Source organism: Electrophorus electricus, chromosome 11, assembly GCF_041902795.1.
Source record: "Electrophorus electricus isolate QZ-2024a chromosome 11, ASM4190279v1, whole genome shotgun sequence".
Taxonomy (NCBI): Eukaryota; Metazoa; Chordata; class Actinopteri; order Gymnotiformes; family Gymnotidae; genus Electrophorus; species Electrophorus electricus.
The window spans coordinates 7072400-7095252 of record NC_137507.1 but is presented as its reverse complement, the minus strand read 5'-3'; the positions used below and the strand labels follow the sequence as shown (position 1 = coordinate 7095252).

Genomic DNA, 22853 nt, shown 5'->3' with positions numbered 1-22853 from the left:
CACACAAATCCTGATCTTTTTTATTTATAAGCATGAATGTAGGGCAGGTTTGTGTCTCTTTCATGCAGCGTGGATTCCTTCATTGAGGTGCTGCTTGGTGACTATTGGCCCTGGTTATGGAGTACTATGAAGTGGCCACTAGAGGGCGCATTGAACCGGAAAGCCATGTTAGAAAGGCCCGTGTTGTGTAGACAGTCGATTTAAGGTCACTATTAAAAAAGTTTTATCCTTATAAATTTTATTCGTCTGTCACGCTGAAGAGGTGAAGCGTTTGGTGGTTTTGACCTCACAAAATGTATCAACATCCTGCCTGAGCAGTCAGACAACCTCAAATCCTGAATTAGGGTTAGCATAGATGCTTTTGTGTGTGTGGATGGAGATAGAGAGAAGGAGAGGAGACCTGTGTGTGTGTGTGTGTGTGTGTGTGTGTGTGTGTGTGTGTGTGTGTGTGTGTGTGTGTGTGTGTGTGTGTGCGCGCGCGCGCATGTGCTTGTGTGTGTGTGTGTGTGTGTGTGTGTGTGTGTGTGTGCATGTGTGTGTTACAGGGCAGTTCAGGCCCTTGTTTTTTGAAGTTCTTAATGAAATCCCCCTGAGTCTGAGTTTGCTCTTTAGAGATGCAGTTGGAATAAGAGGAGCACTGGAACCAGAGAAGCAGAACTGGGTGAACTGGGTCCAGTGATCCTGCCCCAGTTTACTGAATGATGCCACGCGTACTTCACTGGCTAAGCAGCCGTGTTGGACTGGCCCGAAGTTCCGGTGCTGTGGATCTGCTTGGCTGAGACTTGGCTGAGTGCTGGCCCAGAACCACTCCCCGACACACTGCCAACAGCATGGCTCATGAATTATTCAGCGGCAGAGGCTCGGCATTCATTGGCTGCTGTTAGCTGTGGAGAGAAAGTGTTAGGCCCGGAGTTCGTTATTGGACTATGGCCTAGTTTCTCCCGCCATTCTCTCTGTCCTCTCACGGAATTCCTGATGCAGCACTGGTTGAGCAGTGGAGCTGAGGGTGTGGGTTCTGTTTCCCTGTGCACAGGATACGATATACGAGCTCAGTGAGATACAGAAGTTCCTTGTCTGTGACACGTACAGGTCGGAAATATTAGCATTGTTTGTATATGACGGCTGCATCAGTAATATGTAAACCTGAGAGGTAATTACAGCAGTAAATTGGAGCGATTTGTTAACCGGTTCCCTTGTGGTTTAGTCACAGTGAACTGTGCTTGTGAATTACTCATAAATGGCACTTAATGTTAGTTTATGTGGAGGTGCGGAGGGTTTTTAATCTGCTGTTATTGTTCGCAGCTGCCAGACCACCGTACCTGTTTGAATCGGTTTGACTGATGAGACGATAACAGTGAGTTGTTCACGGGGAATCCCGTTTTTAGCCTAGTGGTGGTCATCTCTCAGGATGGACGAGCGCCCTTTCATGACAGTCCGTGGTGTTGCATCCCTCAGGCCATAGTAATGAGCCATCCATTCAGGGGCCACTGTCATTCAGGGGCTACTCTCTGAGATGCAAACAGGCTCACCCTGACATGCTGGACATCTTCTGTGGACCTTCTCCTGTTTGAAGTTCTCCTGTTTGACAGCCATCGTTTCTGCACGTACACGTCATGCTCCGTTTGATCCGTGGGGACACGGTGTTACTTTAATGCTCCTCTTCCAAAAGAAAGAGAAAGACATTGTTGTGTCTGAAGAATCTGAGCAGAACGTGATAGGGAGGTATGGAAGGAGAGCCTTGAGATGAGTGATGACTGTTCAGTCTGCGTGACAACAAGACGCCTCTCCTCATCAATTATTAACACACACCCCCAAAAGTTCCTTACTGTGGCTTGTGGAGAAGCAAAGGCACTGAAGAGAGACTCGTGGAAGTGGGTGGCATTAGAGAGAGTCCCCAGCGTCTCTGTTTTAGAGAGTCCTCCAGCGTCTCTGTCTTAGAGAGAGTCCTCCAGCGTCTCTGTCATAGAGAGAGTCCTCCAGCGTCTCTGTCTTAGAGAGAGTCCTCCAGCGTCTCTGTCTTAGAGAGTCCTCCAGCGTCTCTGTCTTAGAGAGAGTCCTCCAGTGTCTCTGTTTTAGAGAAAGTCCTCCAGCGTCTCTGTCTTAGAGAGAGTCCTCCAGCGTCTCTGTCTTAGAGAGAGTCCTCCAGCGTCTCTGTCTTAGAGAGAGTCCTCCAGCGTCTCTGTCTTAGAGAGAGTCCTCCAGCATCTCTGTCTTAGAGAGAGTCCTCCAGCGTCTCTGTTTTAGAGAGTCCTCCAGCGTCTCTGTCTTAGAGAGAGTCCTCCAGCGTCTCTGTCTTAGAGAGAGTTCTCCAGTGTCTCTGTTTTAGAGAGAGTCCTCCAGCGTCTCAGTCTTAGAGAGTCCTCCAGCATCTCTGTCTTAGAGAGTCCTCCAGTGTCTCTGTCTTAGAGAGAGTCCTCTAGCGTCTCTTAGAGAGAGTCCTCCAGCATCTCTGTCTTAGAGAGTCCTCCAGCGTCTCTGTTTTAGAGAGTGTCCTCCAGCGTCTCTGTCTTAGAGAGAGTCCTCCAGTGTCTCTGTCTTAGAGAGAGTCCTCCAGTGTCTCTGTCTTAGAGAGTCCTCCAGCGTCTCTGTTTTAGAGAGAGTCCTCCAGCGTCTCTGTCTTAGAGAGAGTCCTCCAGCGTCTCTGTCTTAGAGAGAGTCCTCCAGCATCTCTGTCTTAGAGAGAGTCCTCCAGTGTCTCTGTTTTAGAGAGAGTCCTCCAGCGTCTCTGTCTTAGAGAGAGTCCTCCAGCGTCTCTGTCTTAGAGAGAGTCCTCCAGCGTCTCTGTCTTAGAGAGAGTCCTCCAGCATCTCTGTCTTAGAGAGAGTCCTCCAGCGTCTCTGTTTTAGAGAGTCCTCCAGCGTCTCTGTCTTAGAGAGAGTCCTCCAGCGTCTCTGTTTTAGAGAGTCCTCCAGCGTCTCTGTCTTAGAGAGAGTCCTCCAGTGTCTCTGTTTTAGAGAGAGTCCTCCAGCGTCTCTGTCTTAGAGAGAGTCCTCCAGCGTCTCTGTCTTAGAGAGAGTCCTCCAGCGTCTCTGTCTTAGAGAGAGTCCTCCAGGGTCTCTGTCTTAGAGAGAGTCCTCCAGCGTCTCTGTCTTAGAGAGAGTCCTCCAGTGCCAATGCACACTAAAATAGTCAAAAGAATGTGTTTCCTGATGTCTTTCACATTTGATTGGCAGAAGCGTGCCAAGTCCTTTTAGTTGGATTGGGTTTCTAATGGCTATTTACTTTTCTCATTAGAGTGAGAGTTTCTTAGTTTGGCAACAGTAGGTTGTGTAAATTTCCATCTGTTGTCACTTAAAGAGAAGAGCTCTGAGTCTGTCTCACCTTGCAAGGATCCCTGCTGACTCAGAACAAGTTTATTTAAATGTGTGAGCTATACATTCAGTATTACCAGTGCAAGAGTATTTTGACCTTTTTATGTCCAACATGAAGTCCAGAGTCAGGTCCAGAAGAGTCATCACAGGCCGCTGTGAACATTTGTAGTGGAGTAAATGTTAGGACAACCAGCAGAGAAATGGATGAACCGTATTTGTTGGGCTTTTTCTGGGAAAGAGGTTCAGTGCATGTTAGACTACGTAGTGGAGGAATAATTCAAACTCCTCTCTCAAAAACAAATGATATGAGCTCAAGCTTTGTTACCAAACACAAACACATTTGTTTAGTTGTACAAAGTGTGTGCAAGAGGTGTTAGGAAATTGTTTACCTGCTGGATTACTAAAGGAAGAATTTCCCATTTTGCCCGTCAGCTCCTGGACGAGTCCCGAGCGTCCACTGTCACCCCCTGACCTCCACAGCCCTGTCATGCTCCTGGAAGCCGCCTGCATCTGATTACAGTGCGTATCTAGTGGAGTGCAGAAGACAGGGGTCTAAGGAGCCTGTCTCGTGGGTCATGCTGGCCCGGGAGACCACACTGCAGCACTTCGACAGACTGGAGCCCTTCAAGAACTACACCGTCTCCGTCACCATTGTGTCCGAAGACCTGAGGGGGCCCACCGTGCAGGACAGCACCGTCACCATGATCGACCGTAAGAGCCACTTTTGTGTCACAGCCCACTGAAGTTAGGGTTAGAGATAAGGTCAGGGTCAGAGGCCAGGGTCAGGGTCATGGGTCAGGGTCAGTCAAGATCAGATTTAGGGTCAGGGTCAGGGTTAGGGTTAGCCAGGGTCATAATTACAGCCAGGGTCATGGTTAGGGTTAGGGTTAGGGTTAGTCAGGGTCATAATTATGGCCAGGGTCATGGTTAGGGTTAGGGTCAGGGTTAGGGCCAGGGTTAGGGTTAGGATTAGTCAGGGTCATAATTACGGCCAGGGTCAGGGTCAGGGTTAGGGTTAGGTTTAGGGTCAAGGTTAGGGTTAGGATTAGTCAGGGTCATAATTATGGCCAGGGTCATGGTTAGGGTTAGGGTCATGGTTAGGGCCAGGGTTAGGGTTAGGGTTAGTCAGGGTCATAATTACGGCCAGGGTCATGGTTAGGGTTAGGGTCAGGGTTAGGGCCAGGGTTAGGGTTAGGATTAGTCAGGGTCATAATTACGGCCAGGGTCAGGGTCAGGGTTAGGGTTAGGTTTAGGGTCAGGGTTAGGGTCAGTCAGGGTCATAATTACGGTCAGGGTCATGGTTAGGGTTAGGGTCAGGGTTAGGGCCAGGGTTAGGGTTAGGATTATTCAGGGTCATAATTATGGCCAGGGTCATGGTTAGGGTTAGGGTCAGGGTTAGGGCCAGGATTAGGGTCAGTCAGTGTCATAATTACGGCCAGGGTCAGGGTCAGGGTTAGGGTTAGGTTTAGGGTCAGGGTTAGGGTCAGTCAGGGTCATAATTACGGTCAGGGTCAGGGTCGCTTTCTTTGTGACTTTTATGATTGATATCTGTGTTTTTGAAAATGTTGTAAAATAGGAATAACACAGAAAATTTCTACGACTGCAGTAGTCTGTCTGGTTTGATACTGTCATCGTCTTCATGTTTACATGTAAGACACTGGGTAAGACAGTAATAAAACTCTGTGTTCAATAGCAAGAGAACTAGACCTGATAACCCTGTTCCTTTGATCACTTTATCACCCAGATATCTGATCTAATCTAATATTAAGATCTAGCCTAGATTAAGCCCTACAGACTATGGTAGACTGGGAATTACAAGATTGTTACTGATGAAAACTGTGGATTGGGGCTAAGTCTTAACACACTCCAAGATTTGTGAACACTGATATGGCTAATGTTCGTAAACTTTTGCAAATGTTATTAGTTTTCAGTATTTAGTAGTATTCAGTAAATACTATGAATTATTCAGTGAATGGTTCAACTCGATTGAAGCTCATTTGGAAGGTTGGAGCAGTGAGGGTGTGCATCCACCAGTGGGACCTTGGAGTCTAAGAGCTTTTAAGCTCGGACATAAAACTGTGCTACCATTTTTTTTTTTTTATTAACAGTTTTGTTGGCCAAATTGATGCAGTTCGTGACTGAAGGCTGGAGGGTTAGTGGGGCTGTGTGGGGGTTAGTGGGAACTGTGTGGGGGTTAGTGGGGCTGTGTGGAGGGTTGGGGGTTAGTGGGGGCTGTGTGGAGGGTTAGTGGGGATGTGTGGAGCTCTCTCTGCTGTAACTAACGATTCCTCAGCTGTGATCTCCGGTCTGGCTGCAGGCTGGCGTGGCCTGTCTCTCTCCTGACTCTGATTGATTTAAAGCTTCTGCCCCAGTGGAGCTTAATAGTCATCTAATCCATGAGTGGAATACCCTCATTAACCCTGAGGGTTATATCAATAAGGGGAGAGAAAGAGTACAGCCCACCTTGTTTTCTGCCCACCCTGATTCTTACAGTCCCCCCCCCCCCAAAGTGTGAGAATCATCCTGAGCCATAGGGGGCACTAATGGGAATGGAAATGATCTAATTGCTAAAGTCTAATTTAATCTGTTTATCTACTACTAATGTAATTAACTGTGTATCTACTACTAATGTAATTAGCTGTGCTCATCAGGTAATTAACCATTCAAGTGCGCAGGGCTGCATTTGGGTCTCTCTCTGTTCTGAACAGCCTCTGATAAAGACGAGTGTCACAGAACAAGCAGCACTCTGGTCTTCCAATGCTGCGTACTCCAGTTCTGCCACCCTGATTTATATGAAGAGTTCAGAGGTTTAAAAAAAGAGTTCGGGGGAAGTGGAGAGTTAGCTGGGCTTTTTTTGGGGGGTGGAGGGGTTGTTGGTTTTTTTTGGTGGGGTTTTATTTTTGCAATGTAAACTTTTTAGGGGAAAAATCCATTACCATAAGGTCTGAGTAGACAGTGGCTAATGGAAGGATAAATTAATGACTCCTTTGTCATTCTCACGCTATTGCGTACCACTAGGATGCGGCCTGTTCTGTCATTCCGCAACACTACTTGTTCAGTAATTGCTGCCATAGGGAAACCAACAGCAGCTTTGCAAAAAATAAAAAAAACTTAACCTACTAAATCCTAAACAGGAAACCTACTGAATCTTAAACAGGAAACTTTCTGAATCCTACACAGTAATTTGGCTGACAGTCTGTCTCTGACTGGGCACTATTGCCTTCAACAGAAATCTATTCCACGTGGCTTCAGCTCTGGTTTTAGATGACCTTTTATCTTTAGTGCAGGTGCACTTGTAGCGGTTCCTGTGTTCATATGTGTTCATATGTGCATGAAGTGCATATTACTCTAAACAGAAGTTGTAGAGGACTGTGGAGTGCACAAAGTAAGTGTGCACTGAAGGCCTAGTGAATCTCCCGGTGGCTTATATAAGAACAGCATAAGGCAGAACCTCTCCGCCTGAAAGCTCACCTTAGCCTTCCTGGCACTGTCCTCCGGGGATCGCCTGTGCAGGCAGGCAGGCTTAAATAAACCTCCACTCAAATAGCCCACGCCCCCTGGGAGAGGTGGAGCCAGCCGGCGAGGGGCTGAGATGAAGGCGAGGAAGATGACGTGAGCAGGAGACAGACTGGCAGAACTTGGGCCGGTGACTCATAAAGGCTGCTGCATTCTGGGTCACAGGCTGGACCACCGTGCCAGACAGCAGAAGGAGAGAACTATCAGAACTAGAGCCCGGGAGACACAGCTACATTAGTCCACAAATCCTCCAGATGGCTGCGGTCGATCTGCTGTGCCGCGGAGCCGATTTACGGCCCCACCATCTTCGTTCTGTTCACACATGCGCCAGGCTGTTCATCACAGCTCGAGCGTTCAGTCTCCACCTGCATTAGTGAGGATAACGGAGGAAGCCACTTGACCTGGTTTAGACGTATTTAAAGACCCCAGGGTGGTGAGTCTGCTTCTCAGGCAAGTTCAGAACAAACATAAGTTCTCCTGACCCAGGTTCTGTTGGGTTCTGTAAGGTTGCCTATTAAGCCACTTCAACGCCACGTCCGGATGTGATGGTGGGGTGTGTGGGGTGTGTCTGCAGGCCCACCAGTGCCGCCGCCCCTGGTGCGGATCAGCGAGAGGGCCGCCCACATCACCCAGTCCACCATCTTCTTCAAGTTCAACTGCAGCTGGTTCAGTGACAGCAACGGGGCTGTTCGCTTTTTCGCCGTGGTGGTCGCCGAGTCAGACGGTACGGAAAACGCCTGAGGAGAGGAGCGTGTGACACACGTGTAACACACTGCACAGCGTTCAGAGACAAGCGTGTGACACACGTGTAACACACTGCACAGCGTTCAGAGACAAGCGTGTGACACACGTGTAACACACTGCACAGCGTTCAGAGACAAGCGTGTGACACACGTGTAACACACTGCACAGCGTTCAGAGACAAGCGTGTGACACACGTGTAACACAGTACACAGCATTCAGAGAGGAGTATGTGACACACATGTAACACACAGCTCAGCGTGAGTCCCACTGACCGTCCAATGCTGGTGTTTGGCAGACTCAGAGGCTGTTCTTCCAGAGCACAGACACCCCCTACCCTCCTACCTCGACTACAAGCACAACAGCTCCGTGAGGGCCTACCAGACCGCCTACTTTCCCAGCCTGTGCCAAGAGGAGCAGACCGCCAGCAGCGTCTTCGAGATCAACCTCGGTGCTGGGATGGACCGTCTCGGGGGGCCGTGTGAGCAGGAATCTGGGCCCAGCCCTCCGGGTAGACGCTTCTGTGACGGGCCTCTGAAACCCAGGACTGCCTACAGGTACTGGCCAAGGCAGAGAACAAACACAACACTTGAACTGGTAAAACGCCCATGTTAATTAGCCGGATAATTATTCAAGCTAGAATGTAATCTTTAGCTGCTCCTTATATTAATAATTTAGTCTAAGACCAAATCATGAAATCAATATTTAGACTGAAGTAAAAACAAAGCGCTTTGAAGGGACTGAAAGGAATGAGAGGGTGTGAGAGTTGGTTTGTCCCTTTCAGACTAAGTGTTCGAGCTTTCACTCACCTGTTGGACGAGGAAGGCCAGGAGTCTCCTCGTCCCTTGTACAGCGACACCTACCTCTCGCTTCCCCTGCACACACAGGCAGGTGAGGTAGCCGCCTGCACTCCTGCTTTATGCCCTGCAGTGTGAAGAAATCGCAGCTGATTCATCTGCCTGTTCTGCCCCTCAGAGCCACTGGGGGGCGCTGTGGAAGGCATCAGCGCCGGGCTGTTTCTCATCGGCATGATGATTGCAATAACTGCCCTGTTGATCTATAGACAGAGGCTCCGCAAAGTGTGAGTGTGCATGTACACACACACACACACACACACACACACACACACACACACACACACACCGCCCTGTTGATCTATAGACAGAGGCTCCGGAAAGTGAGTGTGCATGTACACAGACACACACACACACACACACACCACTCTGTTGATCTATACACAGAGGTTTCGCAAAGTGTGAGTGTGCATGTACAGACACATACACACACACACACACACATCTACACAAACACACACACACACACACACATCTACACAAACACACATACAACGCCCTGTTGATCTATAGACAGAGGCTCCACAAAAAGTGAGTGTGCATGTATACACACACACACATACACACACAAACATCTACACAAACACACACACACACACACACACACACACACACAAACACACACACACAAAGGTAGATATACACACAGACAAATGAAGACACATACACAAACATACACGCACACTCATTTCCTCTGTGGCAAATGAGTGGTGATTGGTCAGGAGAGCAGGAAGTCGTCCAGAGCAGGAAGTCGTCTGGAGCAGCCATGAAACTGACCGAGAGACAGAACCAAGAGAACCCGCTCAAGTGCTCTAATGAACTCTGGCCATTATTCAGCAGGCCTTAGAAAACACCATGGGAGCCGTGCTAACGTTTGTATGTGCGTGTGTGTATGTATTTGTGTGTGTGTGTCTGTGTGTCCAGAGCGGTGCAGGACAACCCTGTAGTGAGGATGAGTATGTGGAAGGAGACGCCAACCTCAGCAGTGTACGTGGGGGTCAGGAGGTATGACGCAGTTATTTCAAATTTTGACGATTCGTTATGGAATGTTAATATGTACCCCGGGGCAGCTCTGTAATCTCCCTATTATAGTGTTTCAGGCCTCTCAGTATTGTGTAATTGCAGACTCAAATACTCAGTCTCGCGTTATGAATGAGAAAGAGTTTGATTTGGTTTTTTTCTCCTGAGCTGCTGACTCACTCTGGCAGCCCAAGGGAGCAAATCTCTGGTCTTTATTGCTGGCTGATCTTTTGAACTCTAAGACGAACCAAACCTCTTCACGTTTATTGCCAGACTGAAGTTCATATTCATAAAGGATGATTCTCTCAGGACTTTCCCCACACTGCACGCTAATCAAATCCCCACAGGAGCAAAACCCAGACACGAGGCTGAGGTGTGAGCTCCTGGATAGACTGGCCTAATCCAGACTAATCCTGGACTGCAACCCTCTCTACATGTTTGTGTAGCCACACACTCATCCCACCCCACAAAGGGCTTGTTAATGGAGATAATTGGTTAATTAAGGTCATTATTAGGGTCAGAGAGGAGAGTCAGAGAAAGGAGAGAGAGTGAGTCACAGAGAGAGGAAAGTCAGATAGAGGAGAGAGAGTGAGTCAGAGAGAGGAGAGTGAGTGAGTCATAGAGGAGCATCAGGGAGAGGAGAGAGTCCCAAAGAGAGGAGAGAGAGTGAGTCAGAGAGAGGAGAGTCAGAGAGCGGAGAGAGAGTGAGTCACAGAGAAGAGAGTCAGAGAGAGTGAGTCACAGAGAGAGTCAAGAGTGAGTCACAGACAGGAGAGTCAGAGAGAGGAGAGTCAGAGAGGAGAGAGTGAGTCAGAGAGAGGAGAGAGAGTGAGTCAGAGAGAGGAGTGAGTCACAGAGAGAGGAGAGTCAGAGAGGAGAGTGAGAGTCAGAGAGGAGAGAGAGTCACAGAGAGGAGAGTCAGAGAGGAGAGAAAGTGAGTCACGAAGAGACGAGAGTCAGAGAGAGGAGAGTGAGTCACAGAGAGAGGAGAGTCAGAGAGAGGAGAGAGTGAGTCAGAGAGAGGAGAGTGAGTCACAGAAAGAGTCAGAGAGAGGAGAGTGAGTCACAGAGAGGAGAGAAAGAGAGAGAGAAAAGGATGAAACATGAGTGCGAAATACAGATACTGAGGGAGAGAATTAAACTTCTGAATGTGTTCTCACTTTGTCTTTGTCTATGTGAGTGCTGCAGGTGCTCTGTCTTCTTCCCCTTATCAACAAATTCTTTAAAGTGCTGACTGTATGGTCAAAGTCATTGGCTCACAGAAATGAAAAGTTTGTGAGGTTAATTTGAAACTCTGAAATTGGCTGTGAAGAGGCAGCACGACAGAGGTTGAGATAAGCATGCAGACACGAAGAGAATTTCATCAAACTCTCTCTTCTTTTGCAGCAACCGCCGTACATCCAGGTGAGCACCTTCCCTCGCCATACTTACGGAAGCTGTGCGAATGTTCTCTGGTGGAGTGCGATTGTGTTGATAAAGGCTGTTTTTCCCTGCTTTGCCTGTGTGTTTCATCAGCCCTATCAAAGCAAACCACTTTGAGGCCCATGTGACCAAGCTTCAGGCTGACTCCAGTTACTTCTTCTCTGAGGAGTTCGAGGTAAGGTGGCCCACGGTTGACACCAAATGTCTGCTTGCATTTAACGCTCATCTGTTACAGAGGCTGGATAAACAGTGGGACTGCTGCTCACTGAGAGTAGCACAGTAGCATTCAACTGGACAGTGTGCAGTTCAAGTCTAGTCCCTCTCAGCGCACACACACTGTGGAGAACCTGTGTGTGGCTCTACGCAGGTTCAGAAGCACGCTGGGTCTTCATGCTCTCTTCCCTTCTCACAGGAGCTGAAGGATGTGGGACGACACCAGGCTTTGGATGCAGCCCGTTTACCCGAAAACCGCTGCAAGAATCGATACAACAACATCCTTCCCTGTAAGATGGAGCCCAGGGATCGAACGCCTCCGTAATGAAGGGAGAAGCTTTGGCTGTATCAGTAACTCACGGTGGAAAGGGCTTCCAGAAAACACTGTATTAGTTCCATTTTAGCAGTCGAACTTGAACTATAACTCTAACTGTAACTTTTACATGACCTCCTCCAGTGTGAGGCTTCCATGTGCCCATATTCTGAAACATTTAAAAAATCGATCACACAAAACAACACACACACACACACACACACACACACACACACACACACACACACACACAATTCCTAAATTCCTGAAGCTCAGGCAGAGCGCTTGTGCAGTGAGGGGGTGGTCTCTCTCATGCTTGTGCAGTGAGGGGCTGGTCTCTCTCACACTCATCCTCATGCTTGTGCAGTGAGGGGCTGGTCTCCTTCGATGGTTTCCCTCACACTCATCCTCACGTTTTCTGTTTGCCGGTAGATGACGCCACGCGTGTGAAGCTCTCCTGCCTGGAGGACGACCCCTGCTCCGACTACATCAACGCCAGCTTCATGCCTGTGAGTCAGCAGAGAGCTCACACTCCTCTCCATCTCCCAACCACCACAAGGGTGGAGCAGCTGGAACGGTTACCTCCACCCAGCGTCCGGAGGCCTCTGAGTGTGGAGCTTATGTAGAGAGACAGCATAGATAGGCTTTGAATGAACTGGCATACTGGTCACAATTAGTATAGAAACGTTCTACTAAAGTGTCTTTATTATATGTACAGTTTAGAGTGTGAATGATTCCAGGCTATATAGACATTTTCTACTTGACAAAATGACTTGCAGTCACATAGACTTGCATTATTATTAAATGTGGTGGCATTTTATGAGCATAATAAGATGAGAGTGTTACAGGATAATCCCGCCGTCTTTAATAAGATGACCCCCCCCCCCACGTGTTCCTGTCTCAGGGAAACAGGTTCAGGCGTGAGTACATTGCCACGCAGGGCCCACTGCCGGGGACCAAGGACGATTTCTGGCGCATGGTGTGGGAGCAAAACGTGCACAACATCGTCATGGTGACGCAGTGTGTTGAGAAGGGCAGGGTGAGTAGAGAGGTGTCATTGTTGCTATAGCAACACACCATCAAACAAAAAAGGAAAAGAAAACAAGGATGGCACAGAGGGGGCGACGGACATGAGCATGTTTTCTAACACTGTGTGTGTGTGTGTGTGTCCCGGTCATGCAGGTGAAGTGTGATCAGTACTGGCCTATGAACAAGGAGCCTCTGTATTATGGTGACCTCGTGGTGCAGCTGCTGTCTGAGTCGGTTTTATCAGAGTGGACCATCCGCGAGTTTAGGATACACACTGTGAGTGGGGAGAGGACACACACACACACACACACACACACACACACACACACACTAAAACATGTACCGTGAGTGGGGAGAGAACTGACACACACACACACACACACACACACACACAGACAGAGAGAGTACATTGAAACATGCCGTAATATATTAATATAGAAAACACAGCATGATTCCAAAATTAAAATGGGTTCAGAAGGTTCAGAAGATAGGTCTTCTGTCTATTAACCACTAATCACACAAGGAGGGAGGAGTGTGTGTTTGATGAAGATTTTTTATGTTCCGTTGAATTCAGGCATGATTTTTGAGTGTGCTCTTTTAGGAAGGCCTGTCGAGTTACCCCAGAATAGTGCGTCACTTCCATTACACGGTGTGGCCTGATCACGGAGTGCCGGACACAACCCAGTCCCTCATTCAATTCGTGAGAACTGTGCGAGACTACATGGACAGGGTGGTGAACTCAGGACCGGCTGTAGTCCACTGCAGGTACACACCAAACCATCACACAGCATCACACAAGCAAAATAAATCGGATTCATACCTTCAGTCATTCATGCAGTTTGATAATAATAATAATAATAATAATAATAATAATACTTATTGTACTACTCAAATCATTGTTCAGTTCCAGGGAATGAATAGGCAAACACTTCCAAAAGGTGCAGTATCTACAAATAATATAGGAGTAATATAGGAGTAATAACTAACATAAATAATTAATATTGACTCCTGTGTGTGTGTAGTGGTGTGTGTGTGTGTGTGTTTCAATAAGGGATGGAGAATGAGAATGAGACAGTAGGATGGTTGTAATCATATTTAAACACCCCCTCGCTGTCATATCCAGAGGTTGGGTTTCCACGGAGACGCCCCTCCGTCTCCCTCAGAACAATAATGCTGGATTCTGGTCCTGCAGTGTTTCCCTTCATTTTTCTCCTTTTATTCTTTTCCTCGTTGTGTGAACATCCCCGACTTGCTAGTGAAGGCAGGGCACGCCAGAGCCTCTCCTTCCATGGAATTTGGCAGAATAGTCAGGGTTTGTAAAAATCACAGTTGACTTGTCATGTTTATTTTGGGCTGCAAATCCAGAACGTAAAAATTCAGAATGTTAAATTCAGAACATTAAGCCCCTGATCATTCAAAACTCAGATCTAAGGGGTTGCTGCTACTGTGCTGTGCAGCTGTGAGGAAATGTGAGTTTCGCTTCATGGCATAATCCTTTGGCATGAACACCAAGCAGTACTGTGCAAGAGAGGGAATGAGTCTTTGCATCAATGTCATATAGCTGACATTATTATTCAAAATGACTTACAATTATGACTGAACACATTTTGAGTAATTAAGGGTTAAGGGTCTTGCTCAGGGGCCCAACTGTGGTAACCTTGTGATAGCGGGACTTGAACTGGCAACCTTCTGATCACGAGTCATAATGCAGCGATTCTTGCTGTTGCCTATGACCAAAGCCCTGTAAACATGGCATCCAGAAAAGCTGTTAGAAATGTTTGGTTTCAATAACTACTGCTCATCAAATGTTGATGCTCCTCGCTCATGTGTGAGTGCCGGCCCTTTTGAGTCTTTAACTCTCTAAAACTGAAACTGGGCTGAAGTGAGACAGCGTGTGGACTCTGCTTAGAGTTATGGCAGGACTGGTGCAGGACTGTAGCAGGACTATGGCAGGACTGTGGTGGGATTGTAGCAGGACTATGATGGGACTATAGCATGACTGTGGCAGGGCTGTGATGAGATTGCAGCAGGACTATGGTGGGACTGTGGTGCGATTGTTACAGGACTGTGGTGGGACTGTGGCAGGACTGTGGTGAGATTGCAGCAGGACTATGGCAGGACTATGGCAGGACTATGGTGGGATTGTAGCAGGACTATGGTGGGATTATGGTAGGATTGTGGCGAGATTGTGGCAAGATGGTGAAGCCTGCAGTTGAAGACTAGCCAGCTCCTCAAGTGGTGAAGCCGAAATAGGTGGGGGGGGGGGGTACATATGCCTCTGTAGAGAAGGGGGGGCACAAATCCCTCTGATAGCAGCATGTTTTTCTTTTTGTCTCTCCACTTCCTCCCCACAGAATAATAAACCTAGTTTTCCCTTGTACAGAAGCGAGAGCTGTTCACTAATGCAAATGAGGAGGCGGAGCATTATATAGAGTATCTGCCCCTGAACTGGTGTAGCGCTCATCATCACCGAGCACTGGGGCCTGCCAGATGCCACGATGTCCACGGAAACCCCTGCTCTTATGCTAGTGCATCACTGTCTCCACACAGTGCAAAAGCTTATTTCCCAGCGGCTGATGGAGGAGGAGAGGAGAAGGCCCTGAGACCCAGGACACTATGGCGACCTCGTCCATCACGCTGCATCTTTCGGCCCTAATCGCATTACTCTTGTCAGCCACAGAACCTGGTCCGTCTGCCCTGAGAGTGATGGAGAGGCAGCAGGCACGTGACTGGCAATTCCTGATGGATTGCAGCACAAAAAATTCGTGCCAAACCTCTGAGTAATTGATCAGTATTAGTATTTGGTTATAACTGAAGGGAGCTGTAAGTCAAGTGGCTGAAAGCAGGGTTTGATGAGGGGACTCACTGCTGAGGAACGGGGCCAGAGATCTAGGGGCCCGCATCTCGTGACACGTCCCAGATAAGCAGGAATGCTTGTGTAAGCATAACTGTATTTGTGTAAACATGACTCTGCACAAAAGCAGGACCATTAATGATAGCAGGATTTGGTTTGTGCACAGAAACAACTGGATTTCATCTAGAGGTGCATCAGAATGGCACATCTGTATGTACAAACACCATAGCAAACTACATACAGTAGTAGAGAAATGGTCACACCTGAAAATTCATCAAGCAAAAACTTTTTGGCTCCTCTACATAAAGGAGTAAAAGACCCTCGGCATAAAAGACCCATCCATCCATCCATCCATCCATCCATCCATCCTTTGATCAAATAATTTCATGCCGTATCTGTTAGGGTTCGCCCAGGTTTATGAGTTTTATCATTGACATATCAGGTGCCTTCTGTAAATGCCCCCTGGGCATGGGTTATAGACGTTCTGTGTGTTTATGCCCTCGCAGTGCCGGAGTGGGTCGTACGGGCACCTTCATCGTTCTGGACCGTGCTCTGCAGCAGCTGGACAGCCGTGCCACCGTCGATATTTACGGCTGCGTGTTTGAACTTCGTCTGCATCGCTCTCACATGGTGCAGACTGAGGTAGGTCCTTAAACGAAATGCCAGAGCCTCACCTACAGCAGCATGTGGCATTCTTTCAGAGTATCTTAAAAGGGTTATGCCCAGGAATTACAACAGGAATTACAACAGGAATTATCCCAGGAATTGGGTTCATGGAAGTCTATGGGATGTGATTTTTAGGGCCCATCTGTAAAACTAAAACTGGGCATTTGATGTAAGACAAATCAGAAATTCAGTGTTCAGAACTGATGGAAGATTCAGTGTTCAGAACTGATAGAAGATTCAGTGTTTAGAACCGATAGAAGATTCAGTGTTCCCTGTTGCTGACAGTCCACTACCCCTGTGTGTCCCATCTTAGAGTCAGTATGTGTACCTACATCAGTGTGTGCGTGATGTCCTGAGGGCGAGGAAGCTTCGCTGTGAACAGGAGAATCCTCTGTACCCCATCTATGAGAACTTCAACCCCGACTACTACAGAGGTGAGTTGTACGCCTGACTCTGGGCCCAGTGGCCCACTACTGCTGTGAGGTGTCATTCTCTTTCAGCACATCCAGGAAAACAGATATCTGTTTAAAAAACAACAACAAATCTTTATATACATAAAAATCTATATAAAAACTGATTTGGAGGGTTGGTCACAAAAACATAGCATAGAACGTTCCCATGTGGGAAACTGACGTGAAAGGGTTGGTGCACACTCTCCACACCAGTCCGGACACCTGCGGAGAGTCTGCAGTGACTATCCTAACCACCAGGGGATGGAGACTTTGTGAAAGAAAGTTTAGCTTCGTGTGGTCTTGTTCCGTCATTCCAGGTTCACGAAGCTGCTGAAAGCTGATTATTATTTTTATGTTCAGTTCAATCATCATCACGGCAGCACAACTACAACTTTAGGCCTCATATCAGCAGGATAGATTCAAGAATAAAAGATGAGACAATTCTGAAAGTAGGTGAAGTTTCTGATTTAGTTGTTTATAAGATGTACCAATGCAAACCCCAAATGCTAAATTTTCAGTTGTGGTTCTTTTTGGCATTCAGCATTCCGGCATTCAGCATTCCAGCATTCAGCATTCCAGCATTCAGCATTCCAGCTGTGAATTTTAGGACTGCAGTGTGTTTCCTCCTTTGCCATTTTGCAGCATTCAGTACCTATGGAACGTAGCTTTGTTCAGTACCTAAGCGTCATTGTTTTCATAGCCATGTTGCTGAGAAAAGTGTAGGCACAGAAGCTACAGACTGGAGAGAAAAGTACTGATTGCCTTCTGAAGCTGGACACGTGTGGATATTTACTCTTTTGCTTTCGTGTCAGTGCTGTGATAGTTTACTTAGTTGTGAGTATCCAGCAGAAAGGACTGCATGCTGTGGATCCACTAAATGATTTCATTCAGAATTAGTGGGTCTCTCCTTCACAAACCATGTGTGCTTTTCTTAACTACCTGATGTCTTGCCTTCCTCAGATTTTGTGTACACTGGACGTTGAAGACTGCAGGCCTCTTGACGATCCATAAGGAAAGAAAATATCCGTTTCTCTACTATAACTTTAAGTGGTGCACTCTAGGAATATAGCATTTATTTTTATACAGCCTTCTTAAGATGTATTTAAAATGTTGAGGTTTGCTGTGTATGAATATTTATATGTAATGTCTTTATACTTTAATCAGTATAGTGTTAGTATATGTCTCTATTAAGCTTCTCTGTAAACGTTTTTCCATATATCTTGCTCAGTTAAGAGTGTTTTGAAAAGTTTTAATGTTTTATTCAGAAATGTGTAGAACGAGCATCCGTGCCAGTTCAGAACGCCCTCTCTGTCTACTCTGAAAGTTTTCCATGATATAGTCAATAATATCAGCGAGATTTATCATCCAGAGAGTGGACCATCCTAAATTATAACCGTCTGTGTGTAGCATCACTCTCTCATAATTCTCAAACAGCAGATTAATGTACTCACCACTCTTATCTGGTTAGCCCGAGTTACTAGGCAGGATGAAATATCATGGGCATTTAAAAATGACAGCACCTAGTGGTAGGCTGGAGACGGTCATGGGGTCACACCCGCCTGCAGTCTGCGCCCTTTAATGCTAAAATTTTAGTTAAAATGCATCATGGCTTTTAAAATCATGTTGCTTGGGCAAAGAGGTTATTTCTTTGTTGCAATTCAGACGTCCCTCAGCAGGACCTTAAAGCAAAGAAGCTATGGGTTATAAAAATTCAGGGTGACACACACACACACACACACGCACACATTCTTCTCTTGCCTTCGCACTCACTTCCTAGAAGTGGTGCTCCAGAAGTATTTCGATGGCGATTTCACATTTGTAAGAGGTTAATCTGCTGCCATTATTCACATGCCAGCATGTGTGGCACGAGGCCTGTTTGTCTCCAGCCTGTAGGGAGTTTTGCGATTTTTGGCTGCACGTCAAGACGGTGGGATTTTCTGTGACTTCACTGCGCTCAGCACTCAGACCTCAGATTGCAACACTTTCAACGGCGAGCTTACATGGCCAAGTTAGAAATTGAGAGAATATTTTTAAGAATGCTGGACTTTCCTAACAGACCTCTTGATATGCAAAATATGAAAAATCTATGAAAAAACAGTTGAGGTGCCAAATCACACTGCCATCAAAAAAACCTTAACTCTAATTAGTAAAACTTTTATTTATTTTTTACTATTAACCAAGCACTCAACCACTGAATTTTAAATGCTGTTTTATTTCCACTACCTCACACAATAGATGTATTTTAACACATGGAGCGCTTTTGTGTGTGAGCCTTATACTGTTTCAGAAGTGTATTTCATTAAGTTATCTATTAAGTATCTTTAAAACCACTGCTATAACTGTATTCATTATAAAGTCACAAGACATCTGCCAAGTCAAGATCATTTTAATTTTAAAATCTGTTATTCAGTCAAATTTGTACCAGACGTCCGCTTTGATGACCATCACAGCTGGGGAAAAAGGTCATCAAGTGTCTCGTACATGATGTTTGGTGTGCAGGTGAACTCTGCTGTTAAAAACGTGTGTAGCCTCTTTTGGATGCTGTGTTAAACTCACTCTCATTGTAGCCTGTGTTGATAAGCTATGGGGGTCCTGGCAGTAGGAGCAAGCAGATCTGGGCATGTTGTACTGAATTTTCATTCACTAATGTTGTGCTTTAGCTACTTAATATGTGCTGAACACATAATGTATATGGGCTTATTATGTGCTGAACACATAATGTATATGGGCTTAATATGTGCTGAACACATAATGTATATGGGCTTATTATGTGCTGAACACATAATGTATATGGGCTTAATATGTGCTGAACACATAATGTATATGGGCTTATTATGTACTGAACACATAATGTATATGGGCTTATTATGTACTGAACACATAATGTATGTTGGCTTATTATGTACTGAACACATAATGTATGTGGGCTTATTATGTACTGAACACATAATGTATGTGGGCTTATTATGTACTGAACACATAATGTATGTTGGCTTATTATGTACTAAACACATAATGTATGTTGGCTTATTATGTACTGAACACATAATGTATGTGGGCTTATTATGTACTGAACACAATGTATGTTGGCTTATTATGTACTGAACACATAATGTATGTGGGCTTTTGCTGCGAGTATTTTTTTTCTACAACATTATTATATGTTTTAATAGTATATATTGTATTATGTTTTGATATATTTTGATATATTATGCTTTGATATATTATGCTTATGCTTTGATAAGAAGTGCCTTCATAAATATGTTTATGTACACTGATCTTGTAGGTTCACTCTCCCAACTTATATACTGTTGCTGTATCTCTTTCTCCAATTCTGACATGTGTCAGTGTAAAATAATAATCAAAAATGAAAGTGAATTTGGAGCAACGTAAGAAAACTAAAGGTTGGAAAGTACCCGATGTGTCGGACTGGTGATATGAACGTATGCATGCCCTTACTTCTCACTGCACAGTGAATCACAAGGAACGCTGCATTTGGTGAGAATGTTTGAGCACTGACCCATGGCCACTTGAAACAATAAAGCAGAAGTGAACGCGCTGTATCTTTTGTTTTACGTTTTCATTGTAGAACTTGCAAAACCATTCTTTCGGTTTAGTTGCAGAAGTTTTCAAACTTTTTTAATAAGAATATATAAAACTAGGTCTTTTAGTTTTCACTGTTTTCACCAGAGAGTCAAGACTTGTCAGCTTGAGAAAAAAAAGAGACTTTTGATTGTATGTGCTACATGTTTCTTTAGACTAGAATTCTGATTTAAGTGCCTTTAATTTTACTGCTGTTATTTTTAAGTGTAGTAGAAGATTAACAGCACACAACCTGTTGCTGGTTTTCTAGCCACAGTATAGTGAGCCCGTTGAATCAGCTTCAAAGATTCATCCCAGAAACTGGGTCTTTATTTAAAGAGCAATGACATTTGGATCACACCATTCGCCTACACCCCCCCCCCCCCCACCCCTTGTGTTGATTTGGTCTGTCTAATCCAGTTCGTCACAACAAAGTATTTATCTAGATTAGTGAGTAATTTCACAGGCCTGTGCATTCCCCTCTCTGCCAGAGCGAGCAGCGAGCAGCGAGCGAAATATCCCTGCTGCTGTTGAACCTCCAACCACCACTGTTGTTCGACCTGATGAGGTGTTAAAAGTTGAAAACTTACACACAGAAGGTTTGTCAGCATTTCACGCAAAACATATTGGAGGGCTGGTAGTCTTACACAGCAAAAACAAACAAGCAAACAAACAAACAAAAACCACTGAGATATATAAGTGTAATGTCTGTAATTATAGAACGTGTTATCTGGCCAAACCTGAACTACTGCCATTTGCTTGGTGTGAAGGACATCATCGTTAAGTCTTCACATTGGTGTGTAAGTTAGCTGCTCTCCAGAGACCATACAATCTTCCTGTTCACAAAGTTCCTTTATGGTTGTGAAATGTGTTTTTACATAGACCTGAAACAGCATCTGCGCCCCTCCCTGAGATGCCTTCTCTGCTCTTACTGTAAATTCTAAACATGTATTTATGAAATCATGGCCATTTTCCCTAAATACAATCTCTGGGTTATCCAGAATCGATCTTTGGGTTATCCAGCATCGATCTCTAGGTTATCCAGAATCGATCTGTGGGTTATCCAGAATCCTTTCAGAGTGATATGAGCTATTCACACATGGCTTTCAAGGCAGAGTTAGTTAGGTGCTCCTAAAGACCGTGTGCACAGCTTGAGATGGCTGTTCTAAGAATATCCAGGCATATCTCACGCTCTCTCATTCTCTCTCTGTTAAGCATGGCTACCATGGAAACCGCCATCAAATACGTGCATAATTAGAAACAGCTGCATTGATGGCATCACACAAACTAGAATAAGAGATTAAATTAGAAGTGTTGACATGCATGCTTGCACCCATACACATACGCGCGAGTGCACACACACACACAAACATACATATTTATTCTAGCCTTTATGATTAAAACCCACTGGATGTTTGATTCAAATGAAACAATTACAAACAATGTAATAGCGCATTTTATTAATCTTTGGATAAAATAACTAAATCAGGCACTACTCATCAAGATATAATATTGATCCTACGGTTTGTCTCTAACCCACTCCTTCTAGAAGCTTATTGATATGTTTCATTTCTCAGTATGAACGACTGGTCTGACATATAAGTCAAATGTATTCAACCAAATATGACCAAATAAACTGCTTTGAGTGTGTCCTTGCCATGCCTCGCTATCATGAGCTAATCCTAGGGTTCGAGCCATGACATGAGTGCTGAGAAGGGCATTTGGTGTGTAGTGTGTAAGGCAGAAGACTGGGAGGGAAAGAATCCTTAAAGTCTCCATTCCTGATCACACCCAACATTGATCTTGTGGTGCACTCGTGGTGAAGTGTGAAACACTGAGTTCAGATCTGCAGTGCAAACTCATAGTGCTGGAGCATGAACACCTCACGTTCACCAGCCCTCACTGATCTACAGCAGACACTACCTGGTACATGAGAACAGTCCTGAAAGTTGCAAAGAACAGTTCGAGACAAACATTCAACTCTGAAGTGTATGACATTTACAGAGCTGTATACACAGTCTTCACAAGAAACACACAACATGAAACTTTATATATGTGAAATATATGAATTTTATAACTGAAAACATAAAAATGTATAAGTAAAAATATAACTGAAATAACTGTAAAGAAAAGAGCCCTAAAACTAGGAAAATGTGAAGCACATTAGTCCCAATAATGAGTCTACTTGCCTCCTGCCAAAGAATCTGAACCATCTTTATTCTGCTCTGCAGTCTGCATCGTAATAAGACTGATTTAAGGTTGTGCATCTGATCTTTGGATAACCTTTAAAAGTCCTGCACATCCATGTTTTCCTCCGTGATCTGTATCCAAGGGCTTTTGGCAGTGAGAGTGGTTTCATTAATATTCATTAATATTCATACTTTACATTGTGCTGCTTGCCACTTTACATGTTTTAGTTTTAGTGTTCCCTACAAATGGCAATTCTTATTTGTTGTATTTAGTTGACGCGCGCACACACACACACACGCGCACACACACACACACACACACACACACACACACACACACACACAAATCGTCCATAACATTAAAACCATCTGCCTAATATTGTGTAGGTCTCTCTGTGTGTAGGTAAGTGGTTCGTGTCACTGTAATGTCCACATGAAGGTCAGGACCCCAAGGTTTCCCAGCAGAACACTGACCAGAGCATCACACTGCCTCTGCTGGCTTGCCTCCTTCCCATAATGCATCCTGGTGCAATCTCTACCCCAGGCAGGGGACGCACACGCACCAGGCCATGTGATGTGACCGTAAACATCAGACCAGGCTCCCTTCTAAGCCAGCACAAACCTTTTCAGCAGTTTGATGTACAACAGCTCTTCTTTGGGATCACACCAGACTAGCCGTCACTTCCCACAG

General features: G+C 45.6%; 1 protein-coding gene across 6 annotated transcripts in view; it reads left to right on the top strand.

Moving 5' to 3' along the window:
* The window catches only part of ptprb (protein tyrosine phosphatase receptor type b), a 36507-nt gene extending 16553 nt beyond the window's left edge, over positions 1 to 19954 (top strand). For 2 of the 6 annotated variants that reach the window (XM_081723601.1, XM_027007498.3), the window contains 16 exons: positions 3744 to 4022; positions 7402 to 7551; positions 7867 to 8125; positions 8353 to 8459; positions 8544 to 8649; positions 9347 to 9427; positions 10829 to 10846; positions 10958 to 11039; positions 11277 to 11367; positions 11823 to 11899; positions 12295 to 12429; positions 12573 to 12695; positions 13021 to 13184; positions 15780 to 15915; positions 16253 to 16373; positions 17352 to 19954. In XM_081723601.1, the coding sequence (XP_081579727.1) occupies positions 3744 to 4022; positions 7402 to 7551; positions 7867 to 8125; positions 8353 to 8459; positions 8544 to 8649; positions 9347 to 9427; positions 10829 to 10846; positions 10958 to 11039; positions 11277 to 11367; positions 11823 to 11899; positions 12295 to 12429; positions 12573 to 12695; positions 13021 to 13184; positions 15780 to 15915; positions 16253 to 16373; positions 17352 to 17374 (1952 nt within the window). In that variant the 3' untranslated portion in view covers positions 17375 to 19954. Of the gene's footprint in view, positions 1 to 3743; positions 4023 to 7401; positions 7552 to 7866; positions 8126 to 8352; positions 8460 to 8543; positions 8650 to 9346; positions 9428 to 10630; positions 10847 to 10957; positions 11040 to 11276; positions 11368 to 11822; positions 11900 to 12294; positions 12430 to 12572; positions 12696 to 13020; positions 13185 to 15779; positions 15916 to 16252; positions 16374 to 17351 lie in introns of those variants that run through there. The other 4 variants (XM_081723602.1, XM_081723603.1, XR_014126108.1 and 1 more) reach the window with 4 other exon arrangements.
* Positions 19955 to 22853: the final 2899 nt, after the last annotated feature.